General features: G+C 35.4%; 1 protein-coding gene across 1 annotated transcript in view; it reads right to left on the bottom strand.

Annotated features, from left to right (window-relative positions):
- LOC150098992 (uncharacterized) overlaps positions 1 to 13,466 on the bottom strand; it is a 700,419-nt gene that overhangs the window by 624,122 nt on the left and 62,831 nt on the right. The window contains exon 3 of the mRNA XM_090405788.1: positions 4,011 to 4,048. Coding sequence (XP_090261914.1) covers positions 4,011 to 4,048 — 38 coding nt within the window. The remainder of the gene's footprint in view (positions 1 to 4,010; positions 4,049 to 13,466) is intronic.

The following is a 13,466-nucleotide window of genomic DNA, read 5'->3' as shown; positions in this document are numbered from 1 at the left end:
AGTATCAGTGGAACTAGCTGTAGATCCAGAAATGAGCTGTTGTGTTTGTATACCAATGCTAGAAGTATAAGAAACAAGGCGGATGAAATGGTTGCTCTAATTGCGTCTGTGCACCCAAAGATTGTCGGAATAAGTGAGACATGGTTAGTTGAGGACGACATCCTGACAGGAATAGAGATGGAAAGGTATGATGTGTTTCGTGAGGATAGAAAGGGTAAAAAGGGAGGGGGAGTGCTATTGATGATAGAGAAAGGGTTATGTCCATACAAGGTAGAGATGCAAGAGGGAAATACGGCCAGTGGTTTTAAGGCAGTATGGTGTGAGATAGAGGTGAATGGAATCAAATACTTGGTGGGATGTTGTTATAGACCTGGTAATCTGGATGGTGATGATAGTGAAATGTATAGTCAAATAAGCCAAGCAAATAAGAAAAGGGTGATCATTATGGGTGATTTTAATTATGGCAATATAGACTGGAATGAAGAGATAGCAACTGGAAGTAAAGAAAATGAGTTTCTTGAGTTTTTGAGGGATAACTACCTCAGACAGTATGTAACAGAGGGAACACGAGGATTAAGGGTCTTGGATTTGGTCATCTCATCAGAGGATGTAATTATAAATGAGGTGTCAAATTATCCACCAATTGGTGAAAGTGACCATGAAGTGATTACATGGGTGGTTGCCAGCAGTGCAAGGACCCCTGTGAAAAAAGGGGTGTATGTGGAACTACAAGGGGGGGGGGGGTGATTATGAAGAGCTCAGGAGACAGCTTGCAGGTGTAGCATGGAATGAGGAGTTAGCTGGAAAAGAGATCAATGCAGCTTGGGGGATTTTCAAAAACTATTTAGTAGATGCAATGTCTAAATGTATACCACGGGTGAGAAGGTTAAATAAGGTAGGTGTGAGATGAATGAATAAAGTGATTAAGCATGCGATACAGAGAAAAAGGGCATTGTGGAGGCAGCATAAGAGAAGTGGAAGTAACCAATTTCATGAGGTCTACAAAGACCAGGCAAGGAGGGTGACTTGGTTGGTGAGAGTTGCTAAAGAGAGGTATGAACAGCAGTTAGCTAATGAAGCCAAAAAGAATCCTAGGGAGTTCTTTCGATACGTAGCCAGCAAAAGAAAGAATGATTATGGAAGGATGACACTGATTGGAGGAAATGGTATAAAGACAGCTGTTGCAGAATGTGTGGTGGAGATACTTAATGAGCAGTTCATAAAGGTCTTTCAATATTGTGAATGTGGCTTCATGGAGAGATTGAGAGCAGTTGAAGATGGGGAGGAGAGACTGACTGTAAGTGAGCAAGAGGTGTTTGGGGAGTTGAGTAAACTAGATATAAATAAGGCTGTGGGACTTGATAATATATCACCGCGTATTCTGAAGGAATGTGCCAGAGAGTTGACACCTGCCTTAACATATTTTTTTAATACGAGTCTTGCACTTGGTCAAGTTCCTAAAGAGTGGAAGGAGGGCAAGATTGCGCCACTTCATAAAGGAGGTGATCAAACTCAAGCATCAAACTATAGGCCTATCTCTGTGTCAGGTGTTGTGGTTAAGTTGTTGGAGAAGCTTGTGAGAACTAAGATCCAGAGTTGGGTTGACAACAATGGTATATAATCTTTGATGGACAGCATGGATTTTCTAAAGGCAGGTCATGTTTTAGTAATCTACTTACTTATTACAATAAAGTGACTGCTTCCTTGGACAAAGGAGAAGGATACACAGTAATATACTTGGATTTCGCAAAAGCTTTTGATAGAGTACCTCATGATAAGTTGACAGTCAAACTAGTAGAGCAGATGGGGTTGGATATTAGATTAATGCATTGGATTGGAGACTGGCTATCTGATAGGTATCAGCAAGTTGTGTATGGGGATGCGATATCCAAAAAAAGGAAAGTCACTAATGGAATGCCTCAGGGGTCTGTTTTAGGGCCATTACTGTTTAACTTGTATATTAATGATATTGGTGAAGATTTGGATGGAGATATTCAGTTGTTTGCAGATGATGCAAAGTTGGGACGAACCATAAAGAGTAGCGAAGATGTTGTGGCCTTGCAAGAAGACTTGAATAAATTGAGTGATTGGGCAAGCAAATGGGGATGTGAGCTCAATGTGGCAAAATGTAAGGTTTTGAAATTTGGAAAACAAAGATGGGATGCAGAATTTATGCTTGGTGAGAATATATTGTTGGAAGTAGAGGAAATAAGAGATCTGGGGGTGATAGTGGATAAGGATCTAAAATTTAGGGGACACATCGCCAAAATTGTGAAGACATCACAAAGACTTCTGGGAATGATGCGGAGGACACTGACGTGTAGAAGTAGGGAGATTCTTGTTCCATTGTATAAGGCTTTGATTAGGCCACACATGGACTATTGTGCCCAGATTTGGTCACCGGGTTTTCAGAAGGATGAAGAGATGTTGGAAAGGGTCCAAAGGTGAATAACTAAGGTAGTTTCTGACCTCTGGAATGTTGAGTATGAGGAAAGATTGAGAAGATGTAATTTGCAGAGTCTAGTGGAGAGAAGGGAGAGGGGAGATATGATAGAGACCTACAAGTTGGTAAGGGGTTGTTATAAGATCAATGGTAGAGAAGTTCTACAGAGAATAGTGAGAGATCAGGGGAGAACCAGAGGTCATCCCTGGAGACTGTATAAAGAGGGTGTGAGTTGAGTGAGAGCAGGTTTTTTTCGTGCAGAGTTGTGAATGATTGGAATGCGTTGCCTGAGAGTGTGGTGTCTGCAAGGAGTTTGAGTGTATTTAAGATACGGTATGATGAGATGTGTGTGATAAAAGGACCTCCCAGATGAGTCTTTGACTCCATGAGGTCTTGTGTAATAATAATAATAATAATAATAATTTTGCTGTTTTACAGGTAGGAGCAGTTTGTGTTAATTTACCACCTTTGTAAATTCAAGAGAGTGAAAGTTCTGCTGGAAGCAAGAGATTGAAATTCCAGAATATTGTCCATAAAAGTTAAAAACTGTTACAATACAAAAATAAAAGTGGCAGTGTAACAAAATTGAATTTAATGTTCTTACTTGTTATGACCTGAAGAATATATGAGCAATTGCATAGTTAATATTGAGATAATTACCTATTGGAAATCTCATTTGGTTCATACCAAAGCAACTGAACACAAAATCAGAACAAACAACTGAAAACAAAAATGCTCTCATTCACCCTGATCTGCTAGCCAGAATTTCTAAACAAAAACTGACGAGGTATAATTTTGTCCTTATTTACTATGCAACTCTTTTTTTTTTTCTGCTGAACTGTGATGGAATTAAAGAGAAAATTTGACTGTAGTTGTTTAGAATTGCAGATAAAGCAACTACAGCTATGCAGGTCAGTGTATCATGGCACATGTTCTAGGGGCTAGTTTGCTTCTTTTGTGGGATGAATGCTGGAAGGAAGAAAATTTTGGTGAAATTTTGATTTAAAGAAGAAAAAAAAAACGGATGCTAGAACATAAGACTTTGCATATGTTTTCAACAATGACATGAATGCATCAACGTTGCAAATACTCTCAAGGAAAGAGCACTGATAGTAGGAAAATTACATTAAGTTAAAGAAAAATTAAAGCAAACAAAGATATATGTGAACTACATTATAGTGGGCATACAGTACAGTCACAGATGCAAGACCCTTCGACACTTCTGTGCCTGTCAGAAGAGGAAGAATCCATTTTGATAATAGAGTAATCAATCCGTCTTGTGGGATGAGTTGTTTATTATTACACATCATAAAATTAACTTTTCTTTTATGAACACTGTAGTTTTAAAGTGATAATTATTTTGCTTGTATAACAGTTGGAAAATTTTACATATAAAGAATGTGATTTGGCATGTTGGTGACCAATTTGTACATCCTTTATTTCTTTCTCCCCTTCAGCATGAATTGACTATTCTTGGCAAATTTGCCAGCCCCAGTTCTATGAACTGTGGGAGTACAAAACATTTGTAAAAAATTACTCTAAAAAGGCAAGCTATGATTTTTATTACCTGTCTTATGGTTTCTTCAGGAGAAAGACTTTCCTCATCTACAAAAAAAAAAAAAAAAAAAAAAGTGAAAGGAAAAAAATAAATTAGATATAAAATGTTGGCACAGAAAACTACAAAAAAACTTTTCATATAAAATCCCAGCCAACTAAAATTAACAAATTATATACTAAAATATAGATTAAAAAAGGCTTCAATTTAACATAATAAGATTGAAATTGAGAATATTATGGATCCATCAATATTTTATAGCCAAAATATAGTGAAAAATATATATTTTTCACTATATATCAATTTTCTGATATGCACTCTCAAGGGTTGTTCAGGCAAATATAACTATAATTAGAATATAATTATGCACCTACTGCAAGTTTACTCTTCTTCCTAACATGGATCTTAGGCCAGGTGGCCTGTTCCGGTCTCATGCTGTCTCTTTCTTGGTCTTTCAATTCTTCTTTTTCCACTTATTTTATATCTGTATAATAATTTTGATAGTCTGCTGTTGTCCATTCGGTTTAAATGTTTTATCCATTTTTTTTTATACTGTCTTATGTAGTAATTAACTGGTTTTATATTCAAGGATTGTAAAATTTCTTCATTTGTTTTATGGTCCCACTTGGTATATCCAGCTGTTTTTCTGAGAAATTTCATTTCTGCTGTTTGAATTTGTTTTTCATCTTTCCTTTTTATGGTCCATGTTTTGCTTCCGAAAGGTGGTTTTGACAAGACCTTATATAGTCCGATTCTAGTCTATATAAATTTATTTATTATGCCATTTATTTATTTATTATGCCATTTACTTTGCAAAGTTTGATATTCATCAAACAAACTTTTGCAAGTTTACTTGATGAATAAATTTAACTTTCAGACATAGGAGTTTTGTACTTTTAAGCTTTCTGCCCTGTCTGTGATGACAACCAAAAGACTGAAATAGTTATCAGGCCAGTGAAGTGTAATCTGAGCACTAATAAATGGGCAGAGTATGTCTTTTAAGTAGTACAAAGCGAGGAAACTCTGATGTCGAAGATTATATTCTCATAATATTCTTTTATATATATATATATATATATATATATATATATATATATATATATTATTATTATTATTACTACTATTATTATTATTATGTGACACTTGCAGGGACTCCAAGGACTAATCATGGGAAGGCACACTACTCTACTTCACTAAATACATCTTTCTTATATCATTATCATCAAATTCCTGACATGTACCCTCAGTGGTGTACAGGATATGATAGTACTACATGAAAAATTTACACCATTACTAACTTTCTATCTACAATTTTCCTCCAAATCAATCTGTTACCTGTTTCTATCTTCTAAGGCACTTTTTACCATATCAATCCACCTATATCTTGGTCTTCCTATGGGTCTTTTTCCTACCAACCTGGCAGAGAACACTTGTTTTATTAATCTTTCCTCTCCCATTCTGTTTAAGTGACCATACCACCTGAGATTAGCTCTGCTAACACATTCTGGGATGCTAACAATCTCAAACTCTTTCCTGATATTCTCATTTTTAATATGATACTGAGTTCGATGTCATCTGTTCACACCCCCCTAATCTTTCTCAGGACTCTCATATCTGTGGTCTCTAGTCTTTGGTCAAGTGTTTTACTTCTAATCCAGCTCTCAGATCCATAAGTTAAAATTGGTTTGAACACTATATTGTATACAGCAAATTTAGTAATTTGACTAATTTCTCTCTTATTCCATATAAATTTATTCAGTTGACTTCCCACCATACCAGCTTTGTTGATTCTGTTGTCTATTTCTATATTTAATTTACCATCTTCACTAAAAATCGTGCCTAATTAGCTGAAATGTTTTACTTGTTCCACAGGTTCTCCATTTACAATGCAGTTGATATTTTCAAAGCTTCTGCCTATTTTCATTGTCTTGTTATTGCTGACCTTCATACCATATCTATTACAACAGTTGTTCAATTTTAGTCAGGGAATCTTGCAATCTTGTAGCAGATTTATTTAGAAGTATAACATCATCCACATAAAGCACAGAGCTGAGATTAACATCTCCAATTTTGAAATCAGGTTTAATACCACTTTCCTTCATAATGTGATCCATATAGATAATGAATAACAGAGGGGATAATGTACATCCTTTCTTCCTGCAGAGGTTTCTGTGGTTAAGAAGTTTATTATAATTATTCCGATTTTGTGACCACATGTTTATTAAAGAAAACTGTTTTTAAAACTAAACAAGTACTAAAAAAAACACCCGACAAGTTTCATTAGTCGTCAGGCTAACATCTTCAGGGGTAAAGAGAACTAAAAGTTTAAAGCACAAACTACTAGAAATTACAAAAATGAGTTCATTTGTTGGTATTGTGAACATCAAAACAGTTTGTTAAAAAAACTGAATAACAGATCTATACAACCGCTAATGCGTATTAGCCGGAGACAATGCTATTTGTCGCATTCTGTGGTTCACGCTCACTCTGTCTGAGGTCTGAAATTGGTACATTTTTAATACACGATGACCAAACTTGATTTAAAATCAAACCTTGGTTTTTGTTGCATTGCGTAGGAATTTTAATCATATTTGCTGCCTCTTTGAATTTTCTTGTGAAACAATTCTTATCTATATAGGACATGTTTGTTCTATTCCAGAGTACATCATGACCGGTAGAGGTTGTGTGAAATGCCAATCAAGATTTATGTTCTCTCTTATTTTGTACGTCCTTTTGATGTTCGCTCATGCGAATTTCTCCCGATCTCCCCGTCTGGCCCACATAGCAGATGCCACAAAAACAGTGAATATTATAAACCCCTGGTTTTTTCATTGGGTGATGTGGAAGTTTCGGAGAATAAAGAGATCTTGATATTTTTTCAATTGGCAGGAAAGTCACTTTTACGTTGTATTTGTAGAGAAGTTTGGCTAATTTATTTGTTACATTCTTGATATATGGAAAGGTGACTGTGTTCTTGAAATCTTGTTTATTTAAGTTTCTTGTAGGTGCTGTATTGAGAATTTTCTTAATTAACTTAGCATTGAAACCATTCAGTTGTAGGATCTGTGTTAAATATTGTATTTCTTCTTTCCGTTTTTCTTCTGTACTAAGGATGTTGTATGCTTTATCCCTTAATGTTTTTATTAGGCCTATGTTTTGCTTGGGGTGGTGATGTGAATAGTGTGCAGAAATCTTCCTGTGTTTGTTGGTTTTCTATAGATAGAGAACGATAATCTGTTTTTTCTTTCATTTATTTCTATAAGGATGTTTAGGAAAGGAAGTTTTTTTATTTTCTTCTAGTTCCAGAGTGAATTTTATGTTAGGATGTTAAATAGTCTTGAAATGTAGTCAGTTCTAGTGTTCTTGGCCAAATGATGAAGATATCGTCCACATAGCAGAGCCATATTTTTGATATCATCCGGTAGATTGATTTCAGTATTCAGACCACATGTTTATTAAATACGAACAGGATAAGCGAAAACCCAACAAGTTTCGTAAGTCGTATGACTTACATCTTCAGGAGCACTGGTGTATAAAAAAAGTTAAACACAACTAACAAAGATTAACATAGTCCATTAGATGTTTCTACTGTAACACTGAAAAAATTGAAACATTCGTTACTGAATGTCTGTTGGAACATTGTTATTTGTTCACATTCTGTGCTTCACGTATGTTATGTCCGATATCTGAGGAAGTTAGATTTTTTTATGAATGCCAGCCACACTTGCTGTAATATCAAACCTTCATTTTTGTTGCACTGTGTAGGAATGCTAAGCATTTTTGCCGCTTCCTTGTGAAACAGTTTTTATCAATATATGACATGATTGTTTTTTTTTTTTCAAAACTACTTTATGGCCAGTGGAAGTTGTGTGGAAAGCTAGGCCTGATTTGTGTTCTCTTCATTTTTCTCCATCTTTTTTATGTTCTGCCATAAGGATTTCTCCTGACCTTCCCATCAGGAGAAAAACTGTTTCACAAGGAAATTCAAGGAAGTGGCAAAAATGCTTAGAATTCCTACATGATACAACAAAAACCAAGGTTTGATATTACACAGAGTGTGGTCGGCATTCATAAAAAATCCAACTTCCTCAGATCTCAGACATAACACACGTGAAGCACAGAACGTGACAACAAATGCATTGCCTGATGGAGTGGTGGGAGCGAGAACGGTCAGTGAGTTTAAAGAGTGGTATGATAGACTTTGTGTTTCTCAGGGGGGGGACCTCCCCTCGATGAGTCTTGACAGACTTTATGTCTTAGGAAGGACCTCCCTCGATGAGTCTTTTGACTCCTTGGAGGCCTGAATAATAATAATAATAATAATAAATAACAATGTTCCAACAAACATTCAGTAATGAATGTTTCAATTTTTTCAATGTTACAGTTAGAAACATCTAATGGACTATGAATTTAATCTTTCTTAGTTGTGTTTAACTTTTTTTATACACCAATTCCCCTGATGATGATGATGCAAGTCATACGATTACGAAACTTGTCGGGTTTTCACGTATCCTGTTCGTATTTAATAAACGTGGTCTCAATACCGGAATCTATCTCTTGAATATCAAGTTCTTTCCTAATATGCTCATTTTTAATACAATACTGCCACTGATGCCATCTGTTCTCTCCTCTTATCTTTCTCAGAACTCTCATAACTGTGGTCTCTAGTCTCTGACCAAATGTTTTATTTCTAATCCAGAACCCAGATCCATGTGTTAAAATTGGTTTGGGCACTTCTTGTATACAGCAAGTTTAGTGTTTTGGCTAATTTCTGTCTCTCTTTTATTCCATATTATAACTGTATTACATTGATTTCCTACCATACCAGGCTGTCTTTTTCCATATTTATTGCCATCTTCACTAAAAATTATGCCTAAACAGCTGAAATGTTTTACCTGTTCTATAGGTTCTCCATTCAGGATGCAGTTCATGTTTTCCATTCTTCTGCCTATTTTTATTGTCTCTGTCTTCTTATTCCTGGATTTTCAGCCAAAATTATTACAGCAGCTATTCAATTTAGTCAAGGAATTCTGCATAATTATACTGGATTTACTTAGAAGTATATCAATATTTATATAAAGTAAATGGCTTAAATTAACATCTTCAATTATGATATCAGGTTTAATACTATTTTCCTTCATAATGTGATCCATATAGATATTGAATAACAGTGGAGATAATGTGCACCGTTGTCTTCATTTCACATCAAACCATTTTCATGTACTCAATTCTAACTGCTGACTTACAACTCAAATATAGACTATGCATTACTTGACACAATGTCTAATTTACATCATATAATTATAGTGTTTTGAACAGCTTTTCTCTTGGCAGCTTGTCATATGCCTTCTCCAGATCTCAAAAAATCAAATACAGATCCTTGTTATATTTCCATGATTTCTCAACTACTTGTCTTGTCAGTGAAAATCTGACCTTGACAACCTCTATTTAACATGAACTCAGCTTTTTCTTCTCCAGTATTCCCTTTCACAATTTTTCTTAGACTTTTCTCAAGTATACTTGAGAAAAGGCTAAAATCTTACCTCGAACAGGTCAGTAGGGAAATTTTCTGTAATTACCATTTTCAATCATTATAACTAATTAATAATAGAATCACATAAATTTAAAGCTTTTTATTTATAGAATTTTTGGCTTATAGAATTTTATTTGTAGAACTTTCAATACGATTATAGGAAAACAATCACAAATAACAGAACATCAATTCAATTGAAAGTGTGTGATATTATATGCAATATCAGCTGCAGGAGAATAGCTCCATCTGCTTTAACAGATATCCAAAAATAATTTCAATAAATTAAATTAGTTAATAAAATATTTTTAAATATAAACAAGTAATTAATTACAATTTACAAAACACATGAATGGTCAGTATTAGTCAATATAACTTCCCAAAATTGAGAAAGTTTAAGGATATCATTTTGTTAAGGTTTGGATTGTGAATATGTGCTTCACAGCTTTCATTGTAAAGTCTTTCCAGAATAAAATAGCTTTCCTGTAACACTTTGGTTTTGTTCTGCTGAATCCTGCATTTTGCAGATAATGCATGGTTTGCTAAACTAGATTTACTGGATTCTTTAAGTGAAATATATTCTTGATGTTCTTCATGATGAACCTGTGCAGAACAACCAGTCTGCCCATAATAACAACAATGTGATATTCTGATGGACCATAAGGCTTGCTTAAATACGAGTTTAAGCATGAGTAGGGAGCATGGCATTGTAACTGACACAGAAGTTGAAGATTGCGCGAATGTTCAGAGTGTGTCTGGAAGTGATAATGAGAAAAAAGTTTGATCGATAATAAAGTGGGTAATAATGACAATGATAAACAGAGTGCAATTAATGGTAATGTGGTGAGTGGAGTGACAGCAAACAAGTGTGTGAGTGACTGTCAATAAAGAGTGAATGATAGTGAAAAAAGGATGCAAGATTTGAAAGATTTGAGTTGGTGAAGATGTGGAGTGAAATGAACAGAATTGGAGATATGTATGGAAGAGTAAAGATGATGAAAACAAATGATATTGGTATGAAAAAGGTAATGAAAGACCCACAAGTGGTGTTGTATGGTGATTTGATTATTAGAGGTGTGGTAAAAGAGAAGATGCACAAGGTTTGTTTTCAGGGAGGTAAAATGAATAGAGTGATTGATGTACTGGATATGAGGAGTAAGCAAGCAAAGGAATTAGTAGTGGTCGTAGAGACAAATGACTTGACTGGGAACAAGGGGAATGTAAGATTGGATATTAGGAGGTTGTTGAGAAGGATAAAAGATAATAGTGTGATAGAAAAGGTAGTCAGCGTGTTGCCCAAGTATTGGCAGTGATGAGATGAGGCAGACAATAAGAATCATGAATAATAGTTAATTGAAATTTGTGAAGAGAAAGGAGTGCAGTTTGTTAATATGGGAATGAGTTTGAAGGAAGAATTAAACTATATAAGAGTGATGGGCTGCATTGAAATGGTTTTTGTGCAAGTCATTTGGAGAAACTGTTGCTAGAAGGGAGAATAATGAGTGCAGAGAATGATCTGAGTAAGAAAGGAGTAATGTGAAAGAGTGGAAGATTAAAGCAGGAGAGACTGAAGTGGTATTATGTTATGTATATGAGCTGTTATGTTTGTATACAAATGATAAAAGTATTAGAAACAAGGGAAATGAAATGGTTGCATTGATTGAGTTTGTTCATCCAAAAACTGTTGGAATAAGTGAGACATGGTTGGATGAGGATGACATCCTAAATTAATGAATTAGCATATAATGATAAAGCAGCCCTGAGTTCATATGGATAGCAGCACTATCTTATGAAACTAACATAAAGCTATTGGTTGTAAAGTAATTTTTGTCTATCAATTGCGTGTGTTCTCCTGGCCGGTTTGCCCATTCTGAGGGATGAAAAACCTGAGTTTTCAGGAGAAACAAACCTTCCACCTCTGTATGGGACTGGATAACTCACCTTTAGTCAAAAGAGACCAGATAAAGATTACTCACGTCATGGATGGGAATCGAACTGAGGTCTTTCCGATCAAAGGGCTTCATCTATACCGACTGAGCTATGGAGGTTCTAATAATGTCCTGAAAGGAATAGAGAGATGGAAGGGTATGATGTATTTTGTGAAGATAAAAAAGTGAGTTGGAGTGCTATTGATGATAGAAAAAAGTTATGTCCATAGGTTATGTAGGAGTTATGTAGGGATGCAAGGGAAAATAATGGTAGTGGTTTTGAGGCAGTATGGTGTGAGATAGGGTTGAACAGAATGAAATACTTTGTTGGATGTTGCTATAGACCTGGTAATGTGGAGAGCAGTGACCAGGAAATGTATAAACAAATCAGCCAAGCAAATGAGAAAAGGGTGATAATTATGGATGATTTTAATTATTATTAATTGTAATAATTAATAACTATTAATAATTATTATTACTTATTATAATTATAGATTGGGATGACAAGATAGCAACACTGGAAGTAAAGAAAATGAGTATGTTGTTGAGGGACAACTACCTGAAGGAAGTATATGTAACCGAGGGCACATGAGAGAATGCTATTATAAATTAGATGAAAAATCTCCTTACAGTTGGTGAGCGTGACCATGAAGTGATTACCTGGTGGTTGCCAAACATGTGAAGACTTCTGGAGGCTCAGGAGACAGCTTGCAGCTGTAGCATGAAATGAGGATTGGATGGAAAGGAGATCAATGTTGCTTCGGTGATATTCAGAACTATCTAGCAGAAGCAATGTCCAAAATGTCCAAGTGTATTCCAAAGGTCAGAAAACTAAATAAGGTAGGTGTGAAATAAATGAATGAAGAGATTAAGCATACAATACAGGAAAAAAGGCATTATTGGAGGCAACATAAGAGGAGTGGTAATAATTAATTTCATGAGGAATACAAAGAACAGACAAGGAGGATGACTTGGTTAGTAAGGGTAGCAAAAGATCTGGATCCTTTATGAATTGGAGATTGTACCAATTCATAAAGGAGATGACAGAATTCATCATCATCATACGTATCAAGGATTTAGGCCTAGTATGGCCTGTTCCGGCCTTAGAAGTCATCGTTGAATCGTTTAAGAGGACGTCCTGGTTTTCTTTTTCCTAATGGCTTGTACTTTAAGGTGACAGAATTCAAGCATCAAATTATAGGCCGATCTCTGAGTCTGGTGTTGTGGTTAAAGTGATGGAATGGCTGGTGAGAATCAGAATCAGGTTGACAACAATGGTATTAATTAATAAGGTGACAGGAGCATTGGACGTGGGAGATGGATACACAGTAGTATACTTAGACTTTGCAAAAGCTTTTGAGAGATTACCACATGATAAGTTGATAGTCAAACTAGAGTGGTTGGGGTTGGATATTAGACTAGTGCATTGGATTGGAGATTGGCTGTCTGATAGGTATCAACAAGTTGTGTATGGGGAAACAATATCCCAAAGACGACAGTCACAAGTGGTGTGCATCAGGGATCTGTTTTAGGGTATTTGCGGTTTAATCTGTATGTTAATGATATTGGGGAAGAACTGAATGGGGATATACAGTTGTTTGTAGTTGATGCAAAGTTGGGACAAACTATGAGGAGTAGAGCAGATGTGGCTTTACAAGAAGACTTGAATAGACTAAATGGATGGACACCAGAGTGGGGATGCCAGTTCAATGTTGTGAAATGTAAAGTTTTAAAATGTGGAAAACAAAGATGGGATGTAGAATTTACTCTTACCAGGGATATATTGTTGAAAATGGAGGAAATAAGAGATCTTGGGGTGATGATGGATAAGGATCTATCATCACCCCAAATTTAGAGGACATATTGCCAAAATTATGAGGACAACATAACAAATTCTGGGAATGATGCAGAGGACACTGACTTGTAGAAGTAAGGAGATTCTAATTCCATTGTATAAGGCTTTGATTACGCCATATATGTACTTTAGTCCATATTTGGTCATCTGGTTTT

Source organism: Typopeltis vanoorti, chromosome 15, assembly GCF_054136105.1.
Source record: "Typopeltis vanoorti isolate ZY-2024b chromosome 15, IOZ_Tvanoo_1.0, whole genome shotgun sequence".
In the NCBI taxonomy this organism is placed as follows: Eukaryota; Metazoa; Arthropoda; class Arachnida; order Uropygi; family Thelyphonidae; genus Typopeltis; species Typopeltis vanoorti.
The sequence above is the reverse complement of the archived record's forward strand: the minus strand, read 5'-3'. Positions and strand labels throughout refer to the sequence as shown.